This window comes from Acanthopagrus latus, chromosome 1 (genome assembly GCF_904848185.1).
Source record: "Acanthopagrus latus isolate v.2019 chromosome 1, fAcaLat1.1, whole genome shotgun sequence".
In the NCBI taxonomy this organism is placed as follows: domain Eukaryota; kingdom Metazoa; phylum Chordata; class Actinopteri; order Spariformes; family Sparidae; genus Acanthopagrus; species Acanthopagrus latus.
In genome coordinates this window covers 30582082-30608923 of record NC_051039.1, presented here as the reverse complement: position 1 = coordinate 30608923, position 26842 = coordinate 30582082, and the positions used below count along the sequence as shown (strand labels likewise).

Sequence of the window (26842 nt, the reverse complement as noted above, 5' to 3'; positions counted from 1 at the left end):
GACTGACAGGTGTTTATTGCTGCCCAGGTATGTCCTATTATTGATTAATCAAACAATAAAACAATAAATATCACTGAATGTCAACTCAGTTTCAGCTCCAGATTTTGCCATTGCAGACTGCATTTATAGTTAAAAAGGTGTAACCAATATGCAGCAAAATAAACTCAGAAGTCTCCAGAAACATTCTTTCTTCCCATTTAAAGAGAGGTGGAACCAAACTGATTGAGAGAGCCTTCATCATACAGCAAACAAAGACCCAGTACATTAACAAAACAACCAAGGAGTTCATCAGGGAAAGCAGTGGAAGGTTTTAGACCGGCCAAGTCGACCTCCAGACTTAAAATTGAGCATGCACTTTTACCTGCTAAAGAGGAGACTGAAGGGAGAAACCCCTCGTAACAAACAAACTGAAAGAGGCCGCAGTGAAAGCCTGGAAGAGCATCACAACAAAAGAATGCAAAGTCTTGGTGGTGTCAGTGGGTTGCAGGCTTGATGCAGATGTTGCAAGCAAAGGATCTGCAATTGAAATATTATTCAGTCTAATCTGTTTTAAGTTTACCTGTTCCTAGACTTTTGCTCACCTAAAAATGTGGTGTCCCGTTTCAAATGATGCTACATTCTAAGTCTAGAAACAGATGAAAGATGAAATGCTGATCTCTGCTCTCATATTGAATGAATGTTTCAAATGTTTTCATGATACAGCCAAAATAAAGGAGTTGGCCTCGCTGTTCCAAATGTTTTGCAGGGGACTGTATCTTTAAGCTGCAACTTTCTGTTTGTTTCAGTCGACTTTTCTGTTTCTGTGTTTCAGCTGTGCTTTGGGCTGTGCTTATTTAGATTTAGGCACAATGAAATGCGTGGGTGCAGGCGCACATAGCATTTAAAGGGAATGGGAGTGACATTCTGATTGGTTCAGTTCATGTTGCGTGCGGAACACACCTAGAGTTTATTAAGAGACCAAATACATCCCCTTTGCACATTGTACCTTACATGGACAACAGCCTTGTTTGGTGGGATGAGTGTAGAGGACATACTGTTTGCACGGCAGCATCATAATCTACACCCGTCTCTTCATATGGATCTGTCTTTTGGACACGGGTGGCTCTTCATTTGGACTCAGGACTGGTGAACAGAGTGATGTCAGCTCTGTTCATGGTAGACATCAACTTTTTGTCGTCTTGCAACCGTGGCTGGTGGATTTCAAAATCTTCCATGTCCATATCATAACTGCTCTGCTGTGTGTTGCTCCTCTATGAGTGCAGTCTTGGTATACTTATCTCCGTGTGCAGCGGAATTATGAAAACTTTATGTCTATAATCCGGCAAAGAGCAGTGCCTCCAGTTCATATTCATCTGCCAAAAATAGCTAAAACGATAGAACTTGCAGGGGAGTGATGGAAATACCAGGATTAATATTCCTCATTTAAAACAGTTAATTGATTATTTCCAGTCAAAATGTTTCTGGTTCTGTGCAAATTGAATCCAAACGTGCTGAGGAAAGGCTGCACATCTCCTTTCATTTACTTCAGTCTGTGTTTAACTTGAGTCTGTTGCATTTTCACAAGATGACACTGCTGAATATAAGACAAGGACAAACACAACTAATGTGAGAGAATTGGTAAGTGTAACTTTGTTGTGGTTGCTGACAGATTTTCTGTAAACAGCTCTGTTTCTTTTCCTTGTGATTTGTGAAATAAATTAACATTACCATGTATCAAGGATTGATTTCATCATGCTCGACTTTGCGAGCATGACAAACGGAATCAGATGTCTACATCTTGTACATCTTCCTTTAAATGTATTGTGCGGTGTGGTTATTTTTCACATGTGCTGCTGTATTTTTAGATAATGGTAGATTTTTCAGGATGTTTCCATGTGTTGAGTTTCACACACTTCGTCCTCATTTTCCAGCGTCACGGGTAATTGACATGGAAGTGCTATTGATGATGAAAAGCAGGAAGTGGTTGCAAAAATAGGAAAACAAAAAAGAAAGCAAGAGGAAAATCTTTTTAGAACTCTAAATTCTATTTCTGATTAGATTAATATCAGTGTCATCTGACAAAATAAGCTTTTAAAAAATGCATCTCACTCTCACAATGATTGGTGAGGGCGTCTCATGTATAGAAGCTTTGTCCTTGCTGCAGTGGTCCTTGGTTTGAGTTCCCGTCCTGTTGCCCTTTGCTCTGTTTTTGCATAAACAAAAGATAGAACATCTCACAGCTAAACCAGGTATACCTCCAGTTCAAGGACTGTTTTTTTTTTTTTTCAGTTAATTCTTGCAAGTGGAAATAAGACAATATCAGCAGACAACACTGCATGTGTAGACAGAGGGCACACATCCCCTCTCTGCCCTTTTCCATACTTGTAAAGTTGTTTCTCCCTCTCCATAATAAATGAACAGCTGCCAAGGATTTAGTCAGATGCGGTCCATCCGTCTGCATCTTGCAGAGCTTTAGCATTTACACTTACACACATTACATTGTGATCACAATGCAGCCCTGTGAAGTGGTGGACTGAAACAAATCCAGCCAACCTCATGGGTGCATTTACACCTGCAGTTGAGTGTAGTCAAGTACTACACACCATGACTGTCCTCTGAGCGCCTGAGTTAATGTCAGGCCAGTGAACTCCTACAGGAGTACGGGACTTTTGTCTCCCCCTTGTGGCCATTAGGTTCCTCTGCTATCAACTCTACATCGTTGCTGTAGCCTTGTCCATTCACATGTTCTGGAGTAGAAATTCCAACCTAGAATTTCAGTATTGACAATATTAATGAGGTCACGATACAAACACAAAAATATGTATTCTTCCATGGTGAATAAACAAACTGTTCTGAGAGCAAAATAAGGTCCCAGAACAATGTTTGAAGCTAGAAAATGTGGCAGGACCCGCCACATAAAATCAAAGTAAAACAGTATAAATTGTGTTGTGCTTTAAAAAGAAAAAAAAAAGATGTTTCTCTTCTCATTAACATTTCTCTGAGAAAACTACAGAGTGCTCCTTTAAATATTCATGATACATAATTTGTCTCAGGGTTACACAAGTACAACTAGACAAACTGGTTGTTGATACAGTATAGTATGCTACCTCTTCCACAGCTTCCGAGCTCTTCCGATTCTTACCACATTTTCTACCTTTCCCCCTTTTGTTTACACTCATACACCTTCACACACACATGCACACACACACACACACACACACACACACACACACACACACACACACACACACACACACACACACACACGTACACACGCACTCACACACACACAGGCTCAGTTCTAGCTGTCCATAAACAGTCCACATCCTGACGCTACGGCTGAGAGTCCTTCTCCAGATACTCTACAAGAATAGAGCAAAAGAAAATAATGATCCAAACCAGTAACAAGTGAAAATCTGCAACACTCCTCACGGCACCAACAAAGGAATGTCCTCACTGGAGGGAGGGATCCGTCATCAGCGGCTTTTCTCTGTCCGTGCTTAATTCCCCCTCTTTGACACTGCCTCTCTGCTTCCAAGAGCACTTAGCCGCAGAAGCAGCTCGGGACTCCTGTAGACTCTCCGAGCATAACAACGCTTTCACACACAAAAAATAAAGTAAGCAAAGGTTTGCATATATACAAAGATATCTCTACCAGGCTATTCACATGTACAGGATGGCAAATCAGTGCAAAGGGGTCACATGTGAAGGCTGTCATTTTTTATATGATAAAGTGCCCTGAAGATGTGCACCCTGTCTGTGCTGTACTTACATGGCAGTGCGACACTTTGATGAAAAAACTAATCTCTTTTCCAACACAGACAACAGCACAGTTAAACAGCTGCAGACATAAAACATACATATTGTTTAACAATTAAAGAAAAGACAAAGAACAAATTAATGATTCTTGAAATATTGAAAACATTCATCTTCATTAAAATCATTTACAGCCAGATGTCTTTTCTTCCTTCATTCATTTCAAATCACTTAAAACACATCCAGAGAGACCAGCTTGTAAAGATGCCAAGGAGACAGAGCAGTCCTTCCCTAAATTAAAAACCCAATTTCAGTTTCTGCTCAGTTTTCAGAAATTTGTATTAGAAGTCATCATTGGTTATGTGTGATGTCAAACACCAGGAGCAGTGTTAACATTTTGGTAACACTGGTAACATTTTGCCACGGCAAACTCAGCAATAAGAAAATAATAAGAAAAATAAAACATTCTTCAATCAATCAGCCAATCCACTTCCTCAATATCTGCACGGTTATGTTACATTGTTGTATACCTGCAAGACCCATCTTCCCCCCTCTACCCCAAGGAGAGCAAGAAGAGGCGAGACAGTGCACAGACTCAGGAGAGAGGTGACCCTAACATAGTGAGGAAACCCATATAAAGCAGACATATTGGTGCACGTTCAACCCCTTCATCTGAGTCAGCTGTCACTCAGTTAGACTGTTCAAGAGAATCCAGTCTGCAGAGAATATCATGTTGCATGGTCGCTCTCTCAGGAGTGCTGCTCTCTCTTTTTCTCCCTGGAGAGTTCAGTACATTTTAACATGACTGAATTACCAGGCAAAACGTAAGTCAGGAGCATAATGACACCACGTTTATATCATCTCAATTTATATATAGTGTCTGACAAGGTCAAAGCTCCACACTTAGGCTTATTGCTTATATATGTTGATATTGCACACGCCTGTGGTTGCTTCAATTAATTATATTCTATTAAACTGATTATCTAATGAGATCTTAAAGTGTGCCGTGAGATTGCACCTTATATTAACTGCAGCTTAAGCTTATGAAATGACTTCCTGATGTTGTCCCAAATAACGTGAAATATAGCACTTTCGATTCTTGTCTTAGGTTGTTTGGTTGTGTGACTGAGTGCATCTCATGGTCGCGATTAAATGCCTACAAATGTGTTTATGTGTTGACTGCTCGAACTCTAATACAAACACAGTAATGCTCAGAGTCTCTCTCTCTCTAGTTCTGTCACTCACCTCTTTCTATTTATTCAGCCCCCTCTCATCTTTAACTCCTGCACTCTTTTGTGTCTCGTTCTTCCAGCTCTCTCTTCACATCTAGCCTAAAGGCAGGTATTAATTGAAGGGCCCTTGTTATAATAGGCTCTAATTGTTAATCACACTGCCTTGTTAGAGAGCAGTTTGATTGTAATTACAGATGCTCGTTAGCTGGAGTTCTGTCATTAATTAGACATTGTGACCTTGGTAATTACTGCAGCAACACATGTATGTGCCAATAATTTTCTCTTGCAAATGTTCCCACACATTATTTTCACAGACAGTCTCGCTGGCTACGAACAGCAGCCATAAACATGTCTTGTCTATGAAGTCCACTGTGTCTTGGTTGGCTTGTTTCAGTGGTCACATCATCCATCAGAGAGCATCATCCAGTGTGGCTGTCCACTCTGGATGCCTGGTTGCTGCGTGACAGCTGCCCTGCTGCTGCAGCTCGGCTCCTGCCTGCCCTGCTCCTGTCTGTTTACATGGAGTTTGACTTTGATCATTATTGATGGAAATGAAGACACGATGTTCCTTTACCCTGCTGAAACAGAGAGAAAGTGGGAGGGGGGAAAGAGAGGGAGCGAAAGAGTGAAAGAGAAACAAAGAGCGCACAGGAAAGAAACTGCCTCTCACCTGTATTCTCTTCATGTCTCTGACGTATTCGACGCATACAGACATTACAACTAGTGAAATGCTGCTATGATGTCATTCTCAGGTTGTTTTTGGCCAAGAACCACGCACAAAACCAACACGTCTCAGGCATGCTATTAGAAAAAACAGTTCAGTTCTGGTGGGTACAGTGTTATCCACACAGAACTTTATATAGTCCATTATGCAGCATGTTAAACTGTCGTTGTCCTCCCCACGAGAAACACGCAGTTCTTCTCACACAGTTGAGTCAGAGCAGTCCCTCAGAGCCTCTCCTCAGTCCATGTGTTAGCTGTGCGGGTTTCCACTGGTTTCCTGTTAACAAGGGGCTTGTAAACAGGCGGGAGATGCACCAGGTTGTTGTCAGATCTTCCCAGTGGATGGGGGGAGGGGGGCAGCTTTATGCCTCCTTGCTGTTGGCATAAAATAAGTCCAGTGATTTATTGTCTCTGGCATGGCAGGTGACATATTGTGTGAATATGGGCAGGGTGGAGGACAGGGAGGCATGATTGAAGTCTCCAGAGATGAGGAAGAGGGCCTGTGGGTGCTGTGTCTGCAGTGAGCTTGTGACTGAGTGAAGAACGTCACAAGCTGCATCAGGGTCAGCAGAGGGCCTGGATGTACACAGCGAGTACAATCACCTGCGTGAACTCCCTCCTTTATTGATAACTTCTAAATAAACCTTGTTATTAACTCATAACTAAGCAACTGGAAACTGGCCTTCTAATATGTGCTTATCAGACATTCCTGGCAAATACTGTTAACCTTGCAGTAGTATGTTACTTGTGGTTGAACCATAGATAATGAACTGGTTCAGCGCTTAAGGTAGGCAGAAGGTGATTATACTTGAGTCAACAGATGTAGAATTCTTGTCACATGCTTCATTCATCAAGTGAGTGAATGTAAATAAGCTTTCAGCCCACTGTGCACACCACATCAGTTCACCAGTATAAGAACATGTTGTGACTCCTACTAGCAGACAGTCAGATGAGATCATGAAAGTCACAGCCGTTATGGTCTACACACAAACAAAACGCTGCTGTATATAGAGTCCCATGCTGTGGCTCACAGGTGCCAGTTTTTCCACTGACAGGCCAGGGTTGTTATTCTAAAGTTTTTTTTTACAGAAGTGATTCTCAGAGAGACAGACCTTTCTGTCGACTCTTACCACTGTCATCTGCCTACAACAGCTCACCTCAGAGTGAGACTTCTCCTCGAAAAACACCCGTGGCTGTGTGGACAGAACCGATCATTTTATTTTAAACAAAGTTCTGTCTGTCAGAATTACTTCTGTGATCCTGCCAGACACACACACACACACACACACACACACACACACACAAACAAACACACTAACACCTTTACTTTGATAGCGGCAGTTAGGCCAGAGGATTATGTTGCAGTCATTGCAGCCATGTCACAGCTGCCAACTGGGGTAATCTACTAGACCAATTCCTAAACTTTTGGTGCATTGGAATCATGGTGTGTACTATCCGGCACTTGCAGTTATGGCAGTAATCAGGATCCACAGTTACCTGACACTGCTGCCCGGGGACAACAGTGTGTTACAGTTGCGTACTCTTAATATTTTGTGTATGTAAAGCCAATGTCCCACAGCTAACACAATTTCCCCTGTCTCTCTTCCCTCCTTCTCTTGCCTTCCAGGCACTTTCTCTTCAAGACAGGTACAGGCACCACCCCCCTCTTCTCCACAGCAACTCCTGGCTACACAATGGCAACAGGGTCAGTGTACTCCCCACCCACCAGGCCATTGCCGAGGAATACCTTGTCCCGCTCTGCCTTCAAGTTCAAGAAATCCTCCAAGTACTGCTCATGGAGGTAAGATGGAACGAGCCATCGAGAAAACAAACCGGATTCATATGAAATTGTTACGACCAGGGCAGGGGGGGAACTAGTGCAACATGGAAATGAGACTCCCCTTTTCCCATCCTCCAAGCACCACCAGCGGTGAAGCTTTTTTAAATGGTTTTATTCAAAAATACATTTTTTTTACACAATCAAACATGCTGACAGTCTGACTGACAGAGGAGAGCCCAGAGGAACTGCGAGGAGCCGGCCCTTAAACTCCTGGCTTCAAGGCAGGAACCAGTCAGCTCCCTGGACAAACCTGCAATCACTCAAACACACCTGCCACCAATCACACACACTCACACCCAGGTAAAATATATTATTCAAAGAGAGGCTGGCACATACAGAAATGTTTATATGACCTCAGGGGTTGTAACAGAGATCCATTTTGAAGCTGAGGGATATTGTCTGGGGACCTTATTCATATCTTCGTTGCTTCATTTGTTAATCAGGAGGTTACAGACAGGGTGCTGTTCTGGTGGGAGAGAACACGATGGACAATGCTACAATGTTCACTATCTATCCCCTCGCTCATCACTTTGCTCCTGCTCCTGCTCTCTCTGTTCATCAGAGTCGATCTTTTTTGCACTGACAATCGCACACAGCCATACTGTATGCAGCTAGATATAATCTGATGTATTTATGACATACATTTAAGAGGATGTTCCACATTTGCTAACAGTGTAATACACTCCATATTCATGCACAGTCATTGTGGACTGCAATGAATGAGATTAAAACAGTAACAGTTGGGGCGCCGATTAGCTCCGCTGGTAGAGCGGGTGTCCCATGTAGAGAGGCTTTGTCCTCGCTGCAGCGGCCCCAGGTTTGAGCCCCGGCGTGGGGCCCTTTGCTGCGTTTCAGTTTGCTCATGGAGATCTTTGCCTGTCTGTGCATGAAGAGAACCGTATGGTGTTTCAGAGAAAACTTGTCACGTCATTTTCAGTCAAGTCAGCCCTTTACTTTGTGTCATGCAGCGCTTTTCAAATTAATGTCTCAACTGTTACCAACACATAGCAAAAAAATGATATTCCCTATATTGAGGGAAGAATAAATCCAGATTTGCGCACTTGAGGGATGAAACTTTTCAGCAAATTTCACCGCCCCAAACGCACAGTAAACCTCCACAGTTTTAATCAAGTTGACTGTTATTTGTTAGATAGACATAAATCAAAATTGATGATGAAAATTAATTCAAGAATTAATAGAGCACTCGTGTAGACTTTACGGTCTATAATGAAATCGACTGTACTGTGGCAGTTGACCATACATTGAAAATTACGCAATGGTATATGAGTTATAATCAATTTGGAATATGTTTCTTTGAACTGTGAAGGTTTTGTAGAGTCAGTACTGAAGAAGGCGACCGCAACACAACCATAATCTTTATGTTTCTGTTTGTTCTCAGGTGTACAGCCCTCAGTGCAGTCGGGCTGTCTGTACTGCTCTCTGTCCTGCTCTGTTACTGCATAGGTAAGACCTCTCTCTCTCTCTCTCTCTCTCTCTCTCTCTCTCTCTCTCTCAGTCACACACACTCTTTTCAAATTCAGTGCTGTAACTTCATGCACCCACATAAGTGTAAAGGGTGAGTTTGTCCCACCACACAGACTTTTAGGTTTGCTTTCCCCTGAATTGTTTAATCCCTCCTTATCTCTCTTCCAGTCTCGTTCCCTCTTTGACCAACGCTGTATCAGGCGTCTTGTACTTTTGTTCCTGCATGTGTTGGTTGTCAGTCTGTGATGTTAGCCCATCAGATAAATAAACTGCCAGGGTTTCCTTTTCTCTAGGCCTCGTTCCTCTCTAAACATTATTTTCCTGGAAGTGCTATCGGAAATATGTAAGATAATCAGGTCATGGTAATTCTGAGTGCTATTTCAGCCTGGCGAGTTTCAGTTTCTTGAAGACGTTTTACCTCTCATCCAAGAGGCTTCTCCAGTTCTAACCAGCTGGAGGGGAGTTTGGGCGTTTGGGAGTGTCTTTAAAGTCGATGAGGACACATGTGAGCTCTGAGTCTGAGTTGTTAGGGCCACTTGTGGGTTGTTGACTCAACAATGTCTACAGCATTTATATGTTCTGTCAAAGCTGCCACTTGTTGTAATTTTGCCAGAGGTGTCTTCAACATTCCTGAACCAGTGCCTAGGAGCAGTTTCTGTGAAAGTTATTAAGGCTCTACTCTCAACTTCTTCCATGATGAGGTTGGCCACAATCAGGGACACTGATGAGCCCCTGGCACAGCTGTGCTTCTGTCTGTAGAAGCCTCCACTGTACTGGAGGTAGAAATTTCATCTGTGGTGAAGTTGATTCTGCTGGACAGAGTGTTGCATTGTAGCAGGCGTTTCTTCACCATCTTTACTGCTTCTTCAGTGGGAATGCATGTTTAAAGAGATGTGACATCATAAGAAACCATTGTTTTGTCTGAGGCCAGTGTTATTTCTCTCACCTTGCTGGGAAATCCTGTGAGTTTTTGATGATGTGTTGAGGGTTACCGACCAAAGTGCTTAGATTTGTTACAGGTACCCTTCCTTCCTTGCATATCCTGGGGAATCCATAGGTGCCTATCTGTTTTCCCCAGGTTATAGGTCAGTTACATATTGGTCAGTGACTTGGCCATTTTCCAGTTTTCGCAGAATTGCTATAACCTTTTTGTAGCTAATGGAAGGATCTTGCCTCAGTGTCTCATAGGTGTTGGTATTGAAGCAGATCAGTGACTTTGGTGTCACAGTTTGCTATTTTTAGCACCACAGTGCATCTACCTTTGTCTGTAAACAAAAATAAATAGCATAGGCCTAGCCTAAGCCTGTTGTATGAATATTTTAAAGCTACACCATTCTGCAGTAACATGCTATAATAGATACAAAAGTAACAGCGACAGCCAGGGCACCTCTTGAAGGTACATATACATGTGTGCCATACATCACAAACATGAATCACTGCTCAGCATTTAGGAATATGCACATTTTCCTGTAAGAACACTAGCTGACCCACATGCTGTGGTTTGAGAGTGCTTCTTTTTGCAGTGATCACATGTCCCATAGTGGAAAAAACCTGCTCTGCAGATATGCTTGTGCCTGGGATGCACAGGTATCGTTTTGCCAGCCGAGAGATGAGGGGAAGTGTTACCTTATGGACACTCCACCAGTTCAAAGGGTCCTCAGTGAGAGGTAGAGATGGGGCTTTGCAGTATTTCTACTGTATTTCAGTCTCAGTTATAGACTGTCCTAGCAAACTCACAGTGATTACTTTCAAAATGTAATGTACCGTTACTGTTAAATATGATTCTGTCGTGACTGAAGTCCAGGAATCACGTTACTGCTACTCGACTAGCTTAGCTCAGTGATGACATTACCTGGACTTTGGTTTTGTGGTAAAGTGCAGGTTTAACCTTTTCTGTGAAGTGGCTGCGTAACTCAGGCTTATGTCACGGCTCCAGTATCTTCAACAGGTGACGAAACCCAGTGTTGTCAGGCTACAGATCCTTACCCATAAAAGCTGCCACAGGTTGGGTTATTCTCTTCCCTTTCTCCGAGTTGGGTGGCAAAGTTAATTCTAGTTACTTGCCCCATTCACACTGTCCTTCAATGCAGGAATCATGCGCCAGTTCTCCACCTCTGCCTCTGTGTGAATGTCTCAGAGGGGTGAAATTTCACTCCAGCACTGATCTGCTTGTTAGTTTGTTAGTTTGTATGCTAACTCCTGTAAAGTGTTTTTCAAGTGACTGGGCAATTATATCATTAGTTGTGTTCAGGACGCTCTGAAGAGGTTGAATTGGTTTAGAAAAATAATGTTACTCATGCTTTAATAAGGCAAAATGTTGTACTAGGTAATGATTAGCTGGTAATTCTGTCTACTGCAATGTGGGGAATGTTGTTTGTTACTTGGGTAACTCCAGTGACTTGGCATGAGTCAGTGTCTATTGTAATTTAGTGGCATTGATCAGAAATACAACAATCAGGGCTTATGTTGTTGTTATTTTGAATGCACCATCTTGGTTTTCTGGCATCCTCTGTCACTGTTAGAAGGAGGGACCTGGGAGCTGTGTTCATCCAAATATTCTGGCTAAGCCCACTTTTGTCTCTCTAGACTCTAGACTGCAGCTTTAATCATGAAAAATGCAATTTTACAACAACCAACATTTAAAAATTCTGCCTTCACAGCATATCCTGAATGAACCCTGAATTCTTGCCACAAATTTATGTTAAGCTTTTTAGCAGACTTTGTATAAATATCCACCCAGGGTAGAATGGTAAGTATATGTCATATACATGAAATGTGAATATTTGGTATGTGTAATTACAGATAAAGGGGTCATTTAAGCCACTGCATACACTGCAATCAATGTTGTGTCACTTACATGAAAAGAAATAACATAGAAAATCACAGAGCTACTGTGAAAAATCATTTGCATTATCATTTATGTACTTAATTCATTTGTAATCACTTTCGATTGTTGTGCTGCAGATATTACTTTTGTGACAGACGTGAATGTGCATTGGCCCACACTTATTTTAAAACTGTGTCACTTAAGTCATTAACCTCTTCAACCTGACCGGACTCACTACAGGCATGTCCCATGGAAGTACTCCTTCAGAGGCTTTTATATTCTGACAAGAATATGCATTGGTTTTTTTTTGTGCACTAATATATGACTGTTTTCCAAAAGGCAAAACAAATCAATTTTTGCCTCTTAGATCCCAATGGAGGCCACACTACAGCTGTAGTCTGATCCTTGTTAGATTGTGAGTGAGAAATATTTTTTAAATGGCCAGATAGAGAGACAGAGGCAGGAATTATAGAACGTAAGAGTCAGAGGGGAGGCAGAGTGGTGGTTTTTCTAAAGGTCATCGATTCCCACAATGAACAGAAGCAATTATGACTGCAGCTGAGATGGTCCTTGGACTTGAATATCTGTTGCCTCAGGCTAGTCCGTGAGTGTGTGGGGAAATTTGTTGTGACATGCTGTGGTGTGTGTGTGTGTGTGTGTGTGTGTGTGTGTGTGTGTGTGTATAGCTCCATCACGCATTGTTAGCAAGGTTTTTTTTTTTTTTTTTTTTTTTCCTCTTCATTCAAAGCATCTGTTTAGTGTTTCCTGGGATTTAATGATTCACTTGCGGTCTTGACACACACACAAACTCTCGTGAATTGGTCTCACACAAGGATGAGCGTGCACACAAACACACACGCACAGACACACATTCACACTCAGAGATGAACAAGACCACACAGGACCATACTGACACCCACACCAGCATGGTCACAGTAAGACACACATATTACTCTGTCAGTCTTTGGACAGTCACTGAACACAAACTGCTGAGACTCAGGAGAGAGGAGGGGATCAGTCGGAAGACCTGTTCACAACTGGAATTAACAGGTTGTACTAGTTGCTGTCTTTTTTCTTTTCTGTTTTTTCATAGTATCTGTGCAAGGCAAGATTGTTAACAAAAACACACGTTTACACACTAAAACTCCTTCTGTGACTCACTGAGCTGAAGTGTGCCATATAAAACAAGGTCCTGCATCAAACAAATACTCTGCAGCTACATGACCTGCACATGTATTTGTGAGACACAGGACACAATTCTTTTTGTAAATCCCACTGGGCTGTGCTGTTTTGTAATGATTCTGTAAAATGCATTCATTCAAGTCATTTGTGGTTCAGCACTCTCACTTAAACTTCACTTAGACCAAATCATCTGAGTATTTCCATCAGTGTGATGTCTGTTATGTACGTCCAAAACAAATAGCTCAAAGCTAAATATAGGAGTTGAATGTAAGCTCAGATGATTATATGCTGTTTACATAATTAACGCTAGGGTCTGTAATGTTGTTCAGAAACACATTTTGTCATACTGGGTGAAATGGTCCTGCTATCCTGAGAGTCGTCAATATATTATGTATTCAGAGAGAGGAACAAAAATAATCAGACCTCTGTGGCAGCTGCAGGACTGAGAAAAAGCTGACCAATCCGTGCTTTTCGGCCGAATAGCGCTGATTGGTCAGATGCCTTCATGACTCGTTCTGCCTGCGCCCCCCTCTGTCCCTCCCTCCTCCGCGCGTGCAGACGTTACGTTTCACTGATGCCGGAAATATTCAGCACACTGTTCTGCAGAAAAAAGGAGCTGCAGGAGAAGACGTTCATTTGGTTACAATGGCAGAGAAAATACGTTACTTGGTACTGCTCACCCCGCTAAAAAGGCAAGGAAGAGAAAGTCTGAGGCAGAAATGGCTGCGACGAAATAGGCTCTGGATAAAGAAAGAAGTCAGACCCGAGTCAACGTCAGTGCTACATTTTAGCGGTGGAGACAACTGGGGCATGTGAAGGGCCTGAAAAGTGATTCAGAGGTTGCTCTCTTTCTGTTCGACAGGTAATGATTTGTTTTGTTTCAGGGGGATTTGTTATTTTCATGAAATATGTAAGGTTTGCCAACTTGGCTATGTTTGTAGCTCGTATTAGCCCAATGCTAACGTTAGCTTCTTTGCGTGTTGTTTTTAGCCATGAGACTGGCTGATAAGTCGGCACAGTTTCCACTGGATAGTGTCCTCTGCGTTGCGGCTCCGATCCGGTTTTGCGGTTTGAGTCCGCCACGGCGCAGTATGGTAGACAGCTGGCCTCACTACGTGTGCTGGTGTCACGGAGTGTTTTATTTTGAAAAGTAACCGGATGTTGTTTGTTATTTCGGCGCTTTGCTTCCTGTCTGCTCCGTTCTAAATGCAGCGGAATTGCTGCCTCGTGCTCCGGCATCCCAATGCCAGATGCGCGTTCAAGTTTGTGGGAGCGTGGCTTTGGATGGAGCACTGACGGGATGGGGGGGTGGAACTTAGAGGAGGTGCCACTTTCAAATCTTGCTAGCTCTCCAGGATTGTAGACCCTGGTATTTAGCACCCCTGTGTCTAGGTTCAGCATCACAGCGCTGTTGTATTAGCTGTAAACTCCCTGTCTTTTTTAAATTATTTGTCTCCTTACATTCTCTCTGGAATCTCAGCTCCCGAGAGAGAGAGAACTGTTGATATTTACCTTTACAAAATGTTATTAAAATAAATCACTGATTTGGAGACTATGAAATTCCTGCATTACATAGAGGAGCTGTTATATTGACAGAATTTTCCTTCTCTCTCTGACAAACTATAATAAAATTTGATTACATAAAAAGTTTGACCCATATGGGTTAAGTTTAGGGATAAGGGAGAGATCGTGGTTATGGCAAATAACAGTTTGGGTTAGGCAACAAAACACTTTGGGTCTAGTTAAATGTCAGATGTACCACTGAGCTCCACCGCCTCAGTTTAAGCTTCCAAACCTAAAGACACTATATTTCCTGCATTGACATTTAGCATTGACAATGGACATAAATCGTGAGGTGGGGAATCATCCAATATGCATGTAATTCCTCGGGATACTGGGCTGGAATAACTTTTCATCTTCCATGTAACAAATCAGGATGATAAAGGTACAAGTCCCCCATTTTAAGTGGTGAAACAGAATACACAGGAGAGTGAGGGAGATGTTTTTGACTTGTCAGATAGTAGCAATGCATTCAGATTTGTACTTCTTTTAATGTACAGTATTTCATCAATTAATATTGATAAAGAATAGGAGTTATTGGAGAATTGATCAAGAATTGATGAACAACTTGCCAACAGGTCATTTGAATCAGTCAGCAACAGCTGTCCACCTTAGCTCTGTGATGCATTAAGAGCTGTTGCCAAATTACTATGACCAACAAAAATCTTAATTACTGTAGCTCAATCTGATGCAAGACTTTAATTTTGTTATATCTTTTGTATCTACAAAAAAATTTCACTGAAATGTTCTGTTGACTACCATATTTCCTAAAAAGGTTATGTTAGAGAGAAGCAGTCTAATATGACTGTTACCATGGCCATTAATCCTCTATTTTATCTCACACACACACACACACACACACACACACACACACACACACACACACACACACACACACACACACAAGCACACAGGCTCTTGTCGATTAGCCAGCACTCTCCCATGACCCTCTGGTCCTGTCCTCACCAGGAGGGGTTGTGGGTAACAGGGTAGCACAGCACGGCTCTAATTTAATGAGGCAGAGAGGTGTGTTTTTGTGTGCAGAATCAGTGTGTGAGTTGGGTGGAGCATGCACATTGGCGCAGAGGTGGGGTGGTGGTGGTGGTGGTGGTGGTGTGTAATACATGGCAGGGGTTTCTCTCACTAAAGATTCCCAAGTTGAATCAGTAATTGGTCCTTGACACGACTCTCTACTATCTGCTGTGGGCACATGAGGAGTTCAGAACAGACTTCCATTTTGAAAAATAAAAAAGGTTACTGCTTTGGATTTTTTGTTCTAGCCCAACAAAAGAAGATGATAATTTAAAGACATTAATGTGGCTGTCGGTTTGAAGGTGTTTCTGCACCTGATGACCTGATGAAAAATTAAAGAAAATAATGAAGAGATATTGGAATGAATAACATAACATTCTGAATAAAGAATATTATAAAAATCGATTTAATAAAGATAAACATACTATATACAATAACTATCCCTGTGTGTAAGTGACGTGCAATATACACTATATTGCCAAAAGTATTCGCTCACCTGCCTTGACTCGCATATGAACTTAAGTGACATCCCATTCTTAATCCATAGGGTTTAATATGACGTTGGTCCACCCTTTGCAGCTGTAACAGCCTCAACTCTTCTGGGAAGGCTTTCAACAAGGTTTAGGAGTGTGTTTATGGAAGTGTTTGACCATTCTTCAAGAAGTGCATTTGTGAGGTCACACAGTGATGTTGGACATGGAAAAGGCATTCAGTGCTGCATGTTGCCCCCACCTTGGCTCCTCAGACCATCTCTTGGTGATGCTAATTCCTGCTTACAATCCCATGCTGATCAGGAAAAAACCCACAGTGAAGCAGGTGAGGGTTTGGCCTGCAGGAGCTATTGAAGCACTACAGGACTGCTTCAGGCGCATAGACTGGGACATATGCAAGGCAGCTGCCATGGACAATCATCACACATGGCCATTCAGAAGTGCAGGGAGGACGTTAGTATGATCAAAAATATCGCCACACAGGCCAGCGAGAGGCCCTAGATGACCAGTCAGGTACATACAAAGCTGAAAGCACAGAATGATGCTTTTAAATCTGGTGACATGGTGGCACGTGCCAATGTGTGAATGTTGTTTCTGGACATAATACCATCAATGCCGTCATCCAACAGCATCTGGTGAGCAAACTGCTCCCCCTTTGGTTTCAGCACCCCCCAGTGTAACTGGCTGCTTGATTTCCTCACCAACAGACCACAGTCTGTGCAGGTGGGCAACAACGCTCCCCTTAGGGCTGCATCCCGAGTCCACTGTTCTTCACACTGATGACCCACGGCTGTTGTGCCTGGACCACTAATAACCACATTGTGAAGTTTGCAGATAACACAACAGTAGTGGACCTTATCCATAATGACAAGAATGCAGCCGACAGAGAGGAGGGGAAAATCTGGCGGACTGGTTCAAAATCAACAACCCTGTCTGCTCAGGATCCTGCAGTGCCTCTGACTGGAATTCCCTGCAGAGGATGGTGAAGACGGTGCAGAAAATCACTGGGACTTCACTTCCTCCCATCCAGGATATTGCAAAATAACAATGCCTGACCAGGGCTCACACCATCAGCAGGGACTCCTCCCATCCCCACCATGGACTGTTTACATTTACATTTGCTTTTACATTTTTATGTGTAATACTTGTATACATTATACATTTTTTATATTGTTACATTACCTTTTTTTTTTTTAACCTGTACTATGCTGAGCCAACTGCTACGAATTTTTTTTCCGATCTGCACTGTAAGGTTTTACAATTTGAATGACAATAAAGAAGGTCTGAGTCTAAGTTTAAAAGAGGGATTGTCCATTATAGCTTGCAACTTTACTCTCTTCCTCCTCTCTGTCACCACCTCCATGCTGTCCATTTTCACCCCCACCACAGAGCTGGCTTTCCTCACCAGTTTGTTCAGCTTGATAGCACCACCGCTCCTGATGCCACCTCCCCAGCACACTGCTGCAAAGAATATGACACTGGCTGCTACACACTGGTAGAACATTCGTAGCAGCCTAGTGCACACATCCAAAGACCTGATCCTTCTCAGAAAGAACAGCCTGCTCAGTCCCTTCCTGTAAAGGGCCTCAGTGTTTTCTGACCAGTCCAGTCTGACCTGTCCTTCAAACTTCCAACAATGGAGGAGTCGTCAGAGAACTTCTGACAGTGGCATGTCTGTGAGTCATAGCAGAAGTCAGAGGTGTAGATGATTAACAAAAATGGTTAAAGGAAAGTTTCCTGGGGTGTGCAAGTGTTGCTTGTCACCACATATGACAGGCAAGCTGGCACACCCCAGGGAACTGTTCTTTCACCGCCTTGAGTAGTGGTCAAAAGAGCGGCCATAAAAAACCTTTCTCATTTCATGGTCACCACTAACAAATTGCTAATTCAGTGATGATCATATTTAATTTCAGATAAATTCTCCACAATAAAAGATCCCTTCATTATGTTATTTAGAAGCTGCTTTATGACGCAGCAAAATCAGGAAATGTTGGGTTTTCACAAGCAACACTGAGAGCTGAACATCCAGACTTTTAGAAACATCTTTCTCTCTGGTCTCGTTAGTATCCCAACTATATTAGCCTAAGGAGGGCACTTGACACTGGTTGGCCTGGGTCACGAGTTTTCATTGCAGCCTGCTAGCAGGTGGGGCAGGTACGCTTTGGCCCCACTCGAGGGATGTTCATTTCTCAACTCTGCATCTTTTAACTTGTAATGGAAATGTGTATGGTTTAACTTGGTGTTTTTTGGTGGAAAAGCCCCATTTGAATTGTTGTTGACTGCCATAGTGGACGTGAGGTTTGAAAAAGTTTTCCACAGGTCCTTAACTACTTTAGTATAATAAAATCTCGCTGCCAGTTTAGTTTTGAATTTTAAGCTTTTAAGTTTTTTTTTTTTTCTGTTGTTTCACACCAGTTTGACTTTTATTTTGAAGAATATCAGTTAGAGGAAATGTGTTCAGTTAGCACTGGTCTTGTTCATTATAAATTATTGAATGAATACAAACACTCCCCAGATTTCCAGATTTTACTGGACTTAATGGCTCGAATTATGACAGTAAAACAAATTGTTTTGCATGGGTTTGCATTTTCCAGAAGCTTCTTTCACAATGGCGATGTATTACATTGTTTGGCCAATATAAAAACTGTCTTCAAAGCCTGGTGCTCTTCCCAGGGGCATGCTATTCCCTCATTAAGGTTGTTAAGTTCTCTATTACATCCACTACAAGTTTAAATGTGACATTTTGTCAATCAGGAACATTTGCTTTTCGCTTCGCCAACAAATCCTTCTTGTCTGTCTTGTCAGTTTCTGCGCTCTCTCTCCATGCTAAAAGTCAAATATGCCTCTGCTGCTGTCAGAGTAGATTCTTCCAGCAGCTTGTGATCGTGGCAAATATTGTCCATTATATAGTAAAACATTAGAGCGATGGACAAGTACTGTAAACAGCACAAGCCAGACCACTGTGTAACACCAAGAGCACCAACTACCTTGAAAAGCCCCATGCAACGTTTAAATATAAATAATGATTTAAAGTATAATAAATAAGTGTTTATAAGGAAAAAAGTTTGCACTGTTAAAAACTGATATACGTACTGATGTTTACTTCTGTTTGCATTTTATTTAGTTAAATATGAACAAAATAATGTGCAACCAGGTGTCTCGCGGGAAAAAAAAGTACAAATGTATTCCACTTCAAGTTATTTGAGAACAAGGAAAAAGTGACAGTGGGTCCTGCTATGTAAAACTGATATGTCAGTGTAAACCCAGACAACAACCCACAGTTTCAAATTGCACCGTGTAATTCTGTTGGGTTGACAAGGCAAAGCACAGTAGCAGATTCCTCTTCTGCTGCCTAATTTTGCAAAATGCTACAGTGCCTCTGCAGTGCTTCATCAGATAGTCGGCATAATTCTGCAGACTATACGCAATCGCTTAAGGAGGGAGGCGTGCTGGTGAATAGAAATGGTTTTCGTGGGTGTGGACATGTCTTTTCTCTCTGGTATACACAAATTTGACTGATTTCTGGCCTCAGAAAAATCTGTTTCCGTGTCAATTGAGATGTGAGGAGAAGGAGGGGGGTAGCAAATGAGCAGATCCATGGACACACACACACACACAGCAAGGACAGGGGGAGAGAGTAAGCATGTAGGTGGGAGAAGTGTTATATTGTGTTATGTTAGATTAGCTGCCAGAAGCTACACACTCCACTCAATCCATATCTAGGTACTGGAGCGTTTGTGTGTGTGTCATGTGTAGTCGCCCACTTGATTTGTGTACCTGACCTGAGAGAATTACAGATGCGATTCAGGTTCCCGAAAACATACTGCTAGTGCTCAATATGCTTAACAAAGCCCCGTGAGTGTACATGCAACCACATATCTATGAGTATGAGAAGAAACAATGCACAGTATATTCACATCCAGTAGTATATTTTCTCGTCTCATCTTAGCATCATTTGATATATTATTATCCTTCCTTTCCATAGTCTACCCTTTTCTGAACTTTTACCCTGTTTCTCATCTGTTCTCATCTGAGTTCTCATCTCATCCTATCCCCCTTATTTTATTCCTCCCTCTTCCGATTTGTTTTAATCTCCTTTTTTTTAGGACCCATTATTAACCTCCCTGTTCATCTCTTGTGTTTTTAATTTTCCTTTACATCTTGCTCTCTCCAGCCATGCACCTGTTCGGTCTGAACTGGCAGCTTCAGGAGAGTGAGGGATATGGAGCATTTGAAAATGGAGGAGGGGGAAGAGATACAACTCCAAACACCTTTATGGTGTCCACAGACAATGGTAAGTTCATACCTAAATACACTGTTTAATCTCTTTTCATGATAGGAAAAGCAATCAAGAGTATAAGGAAGAAAGTATTACCTCTTGTAGTAGAAACCTTTACTTTGACCAGAAATATTCAGGAGGCACTGGCACGGCAGACATTTACTGTAGTTTCAAATAGAAGAAATAATCCTTGTCGTACAGCCCTGCAAACATCCTCCTGTCTTTTAATAATTAAATCCTATAATACTTAGATACAATTGTAAATTATGTTGAGTTCCACTGCAGTTGAGTTACAGTGGTGAAAGTAAGAGTGCAGAGGTCATGGACGTGGACAGCTGTACAAAATGTTTGACAATGGTCATGTAGGCTGGGTTCACAGATAGTGTCAGTGGAAGATCCATTTGAACATATTTTCAACATTAATTTGTAGATATGAAAAACATGTCTGAGTGGCATTATGTTTCCTTCCAGTGTATTGGTGCATAATACCTGCATTTGAATGTCATTCGTCTTAGAAATGTTTGCCAATAAACACTCTGCAACCTGTGAGATAAATGAATGCATCTTTTCACTGCGTAGTCTGCAGTGTTTACCATCTGCCTGTCTTTGTGCAATCCAATGTTTTTAATTTTTTTTTATTATGTATTTTGTTTGTTAAGCTGGTGTTTGAGTTTACCTTTGCCACTCAGCCTAACAATCACTGGATATGTCCAATAAGGTTGTTGGGTTAAGTTCTCTAATGACTCCTGATCCTTCTGAAAATTACTGAAGAACCTTTGTAGTTTGTATCACAAGCAGAGTAAAATACACATCGAATGTGAAGGGAAAAAAAAAAAATGAAAACGCTGACGTAGCCTGCTCTTGATTTAAGTGGCTTCCCCTCACAAGGACACACTCTCGCTCTCTCTGTAGGTCTTAGTCACACACGCACAATAAATAGTTTCATAAATGTTGTTTCACATTTATTTATAAGCAATCCAGAAAATAGGTAGAAGGTCATGGTGTGATACATTTCTATCTATATCATGAGTGAGCACAAGGCAAACAATTCCTCAGATCAGACACTGGACCAGGATTTCAAAGCCTGTTATGTCTCAGTGCTGGTCATAGCTGTGAAGGCATTATGTGTCCAGGTGGCCTGTCCGTATGTAAGACTGTCCCCCTGCCCATCCCATTCTGGTGAACATGATATCTACATCCGTTTGGCATAAACGTCCACTTGGCCTCACTTGGCTCACTTTTTAACCATAACTCTAATTTATACATAAAGTCTGACAGCATTTCAGCATAGATTTTTAAAGGTATACAATGGAGTGATAACATTTATATCCAAAAGATCAGAGGTCAAGATCACACTGACAGCATAGTGTTCTACAAATGTACTTTTCTTGTCATTTCTCAGTAGTACCATGTTATTGTCAAGAAACACATGTGTGCCGGGGTCTTTTTCCTCATATGTCTTGTTAAATTCCATTAGTCTTCACTATGATTCTGGATTGACATAGATGTAAACTACAACATGCCTGGTGCACAGAGGCATTAACTGTTAAGTGATAATGATAGTTCACTGTGAAATGTGTGAACTGTTTCCTCAAAGGATCTCAGGATAAGCCAAGGTTTTCTGTAGCTGTAAACATTTTCCTGTAAGCATTCATGTTTAACCACAGAAAAAAAACAAAGCTTACATTCCAGATCAATCTTTTATCTGCAGGTTTAAGCACTTTGGTTGATGTGATATTACCAGTACATGATTTGTATTAAATTATGTTTTGACCATTGCAGAAATATTGTTAAATGGATGATAAGACGAAACTCATCTTGTTTACATTCACCCAACTCTTTCTGCAGGTAAAATGTTCCTTGTAGAGAACAACACTATAGACACAGGAGAGGTGGATGTGGGCAGACGCGCGATACAAGATGTACCACCAGGTTAGTGACATGCACATGTGTACATGTATAAACCTGTTGGATCATTTCACTTTTTCAATCTGTGAACAAAATGTACAGAATCTCTTACACAACAAAACATTCTCACCAAAGCATTGTATACTCAGTTGTCATTTACCTCAGTAGAGTTAAATATGAAGGTGAACACTTTCAGTTTTTGCTGAAACAGTTTTAAGAAGTATATAATAAAATGTGTGACCAAATTGGCTGCTGGTTGTGGGGGGCAACTGTTGGTAACTTTTGTCGACCCCTTTTTTTATCACTGAAGGTAAGATAAATAACAACATCAACTGTGTTGAATGTGTTACTTGAATGTGGGGCTACCACAGACATCAAAAAATAAACGTTTGTGTAGTAGTTTATACATAATTTAATAACCATCAACTATGGTCTGTTGGAATATGTAGTTAATATGAAGCAATGTGTGGCATTGTGAGTGTTGGAAGTATGTAAAATCAAAGATTGTGTGTGTGAGAATATTGATTTCTGTACTAAAATAGAATGGATAATTCTGAAAATGATTCAAGGAGTGTTTTAATATTCAAATCACTCATTTTGACTGCTGCCTGTTATTGTTTTTCTTTATCCAAGGTGTGTTTTGGAGGTCTCAGCTCTATATTGACCAACCACAGTTCTTGAAATTCAACATCTCTGTCCAGAAAGATGCTCTTGTTGGGGTGTATGGACGTAAAGGCCTGCCGCCATCACACACACAGGTTGGTGTAGCAAACAGGCATCTGTTTGTGTTATACTAATGGTCATGTCGTTCTCATGTCAGATAAAGTGTATGGTCATGTCATAGCAAAAGGTCTCAGGTCAGAGGCCACTCTGCTCTCAGATGTCCGACATGTTGTTTAAGAAAGCCTTTTGTCAACCATCCTGAATCCTCTGCTCTAAAGCAAAAACCAAAATTGAATATAAATTGTGCCTCCCAAATAGTCAAAGCCTTAAATCCCTTAGGGTGTGTTATTAGTGTTATTAGATAAAGTATTGCATGGAGTCTTGTTCACAATGAAGCATCCCTTTTAGTGGCTACACTTACACATTCTAACTGTGAAACATGTCTTCTATCAAGTGACTAATTAACTTTAAAAGACAGGTTTGTATAATCCCATCCCTATCAAAGCTCAATATTAGCACCTTCAATAATAGACATGTGTGTCTGAGTGTTTTTATGTGTGCATGTGTGTTAAAATGGAATGAACAAGAATAACAACATATGATGCAACTGCAAATGTTTCTTTTTGTGATTAAGGTGTAATGAGTTGCCATTTGGGCTAGATAAAAAGGACGATTAAGATACTTAGATATGTCTACCAAATTTAAGCCGTTAAGATGGATGGACTATTGGACTAAGCAACATTTTCATGGACTATGCTACAAAAAACCTAGCATATACCATGCTAATCACCACTAAACTTGAATGAAAATGGTGGTTAGGAATAGATTTTTATCATCAGAGTATTTTACTAAATGTTCTTTAAGGGAAAAATGTATCTTCAATGATGTCTAATTTGACCAATATTTTTGTCTTCCAGTACGACTTTGTAGAGCTACTAGATGGTAGTCGCCTCATTTCCAAAGACAAGCGAGCGCTCAGTGACACAGACATGGAACACACATACCCAGCTGGTTTGCATGAGGAGGACTCTGGGGGAGGAGCCAGGCATGCTCGTTCAGTGAACTTACACGAGGCTGGCTTCATCCAGTACCTGGACACAGGAATCTGGCATCTGGCATTTTACAATGATGGACGCAACACAGAGCAAGTCTCCTACAATACCATTGTCATAGGTGAGGCATAGCAATATGGTTGGAATAGTGCTTCCTGTATGTCTTGTAATCATTGGTTAGTAGGTTACTGTAAGCATGAGTGAGTATATTTTACAGTTCATAATATCCAAAATTACTGTAAGCAATGTTAACACACATCTTTAGGATACCAGCCTGTAGTTCAAGGAAATCAATTTAAAAATACATATTTTTTATGATGTCAACAGTGTTGGTGATCTTGGTGTCAAACATACTGCCAAACTGTATTTACTATTTGTCAACAGTACGCAGTGTTACTGAATTTGAATCTTGCAATCACAGTGTTAGCCTTCTGGCTAACAGCTGAGCCAATGGGTACTTTCAACTAAGAGGACTAGTATTTCTCCAATTTCTAAGTAAAATCAGAGGTTTGTCATGTTTACTTGAGTACATAACAATGTCTTAATTTCATAAAAACCTAATGGGATTATAATGATTGATCCAGCTGCTGGTCAAATCCTCAGGGTTGCCAGGGAAACAGGGAACAGCTTTTTTAAAATTATTTTTCAACAACTGACCATGGCACAATGTCCATACTGGCAACTTTCTGGCCTGATTCTGGCCTCCACATTGTTCATCATCATATATATTCAGATCAAGTTGTCTCATGTGCAGAGGTCTTCACCTCTAGGCATTGGCCTGGTGATTGAGTCCAGCCTGTGGCCCTTTCCTGCATGTCACGCCCCCCACCCCCCCATCCTGTTTCCTGTCATCTCTCTGAGCTGTCCTATCAGTAAAGCCCTAAAGACCTAAAAAGTACTTTAAAAAAGAGTAGTAAAACATGTTTAATTGCATTCTCACTATCAGTTAGAACCTTTTGTACAGATGTTATAAATGGGGCCATTTTTGGGAAAATCCCAGTTTTTAGGGACACCTGCTGATTCGTCTGCTGAACGTGACACTATGACCTGTTTTTCAAGTAACCTGGAGATATAATGATTCTGATAAGCTTAATTAGGAGGAATATCACATCAGAGGGTGCAACAAGACCAAAGGCACTGTATAGCATTTATTTATTTATTATTGGAAAACTTTGTTCTGCATGAACGTGTGTGTGTGTGTGTGTGTGTGTGTGTGTGTGTGTGTGTGTGTGTGTGTGTGTGTGTGTGTGTGTGTAAGTAAGGCTGTGGCATGGTAATTGGATGTTAGAAGGTCTTGATTGGACCAAATGGCTGTAATTGTGACAACTGCACAGGACTATAGATAATAAGATATACAACTGCATGCTATCTCTCTCTCTCTCTCTGTATCTCTCTCTCTCTGTATCTCTCTCTCTGTATCTCTCTCTCTCTCTCTCTCTCTCTGTATCTCCCTCTCTGTATCTCTCTCTCTCTGTATCTCTCTCTGTATCTCTCTCTCTCTGTATCTCTCTCTGTATCTCTCTCTCTCTCTGTATCTCTCTCTGTATCTCTCTCTCTCTCTGTATCTCTCTCTGTATCTCCCTCTCTGTATCTCTCTCTGTATCTCTCTCTCTCTGTATCTCTCTCTGTATCTCTCTCTCTCTCTGTATCTCTCTCTGTATCTCTCTCTCTCTCTGTATCTCTCTCTCTCTGTATCTCTCTCTGTATCTCTCTCTCTCTCTGTATCTCTCTCTGTATCTCTCTCTCTCTGTATCTCTCTCTGTATCTCTCTCTCTGTATCTCTCTCTCTGTATCTCTCTCTCTCTGTATCTCTCTCTCTGTATCTCTCTCTCTGTATCTCTCTCTCTGTATCTCTCTCTCTGTATCTCTCTCTCTGTATCTCTCTGTATCTCTCTCTCTGTATCTCTCTCTCTCTCTCTCTCTCTCTCTCTCTCTCTCTCTCTCTCTCTCTCTCTCTCTCTCTCTGTATCTCTGTATCTCTCCCTCTGTATCTCTCTATCTCTCTCTATCTCCTAATCAGAGTCCATTATGGAGTGTCCTCAGAATTGTCACGGAAATGGAGATTGTCTCTCAGGAATATGCCACTGTTTCCCGGGATTTCTGGGCTTAGACTGCTCTCGAGGTAAACACACACGAACACACTGCCAACCATAGTGAGGCAAGAAATGTTGGGAGGTCAAACGGTCAGGGTGACCTGCACAGTCTGGAGTATTGTAAGGTTTCACTTTCTAGTCTAAACCTATCACATTCAATATACTCCTAGTTTTTGCAATCGGATCACCTGTTTGTGCTCAACAATTTTGCATAACCTGAAACCTTGTGATGGTGGCACATGCTGATGTGGCATACCTCAAATTTTGCTAAATTTGTATTTTCTTTTTTCACCTTCAATACTGAAGCACATATTGGTTATGAAAGCGATAGAGTCATTGATTTGGATGAAGTGCAGTAGACCTTAAAGCTATTACTGCCCACAACTTCTTTCCGCCAGCCAGACCAAACATCACTGCAAGCAATGCAGTTGACCCAGATAGAGATGGAAGACCAAATAAGTTTCGTTTCGTTTCGTTTCGTTTCATTGTCTTTCCGCTTATCCGTGAGGGTCGCAGGATGTTGCCACTTTTTTCCCCCTAAGGGGCTGCAGTGCTTACTGGGGCCAAATCCAGTTCACACAATGGGCATAGGCCATTTACCTGCCCAGACAAATAACCATTGTGTTTATATCTGCTGTTATCGTCTTTCCGAATACAAATTCAAAGAATGCACAACAAGAATTGTCGTCATCAGTCACATTACAAAACCATGTGTCTGCCGACAGCTGGGGACTTTTATC

At 41.5% G+C, this 26842-nt stretch overlaps 1 protein-coding gene across 6 annotated transcripts in view; it reads left to right on the top strand.

Moving 5' to 3' along the window:
* LOC119020583 (teneurin-3) overlaps nucleotides 1-26842 on the top strand; it is a 274733-nt gene that overhangs the window by 165534 nt on the left and 82357 nt on the right. For 5 of the 6 annotated variants that reach the window (XM_037100051.1, XM_037100045.1, XM_037100035.1 and 2 more), the window contains 7 exons: nucleotides 7318-7491; nucleotides 8930-8994; nucleotides 20282-20401; nucleotides 22235-22318; nucleotides 22928-23052; nucleotides 23875-24130; nucleotides 26030-26131. In XM_037100051.1, coding sequence (XP_036955946.1) covers nucleotides 7318-7491; nucleotides 8930-8994; nucleotides 20282-20401; nucleotides 22235-22318; nucleotides 22928-23052; nucleotides 23875-24130; nucleotides 26030-26131 — 926 coding nt within the window. Of the gene's footprint in view, nucleotides 1-7317; nucleotides 7492-8929; nucleotides 8995-13608; nucleotides 13887-20281; nucleotides 20402-22234; nucleotides 22319-22927; nucleotides 23053-23874; nucleotides 24131-26029; nucleotides 26132-26842 lie in introns of those variants that run through there. The other variant, XM_037100069.1, reaches the window with a different exon arrangement.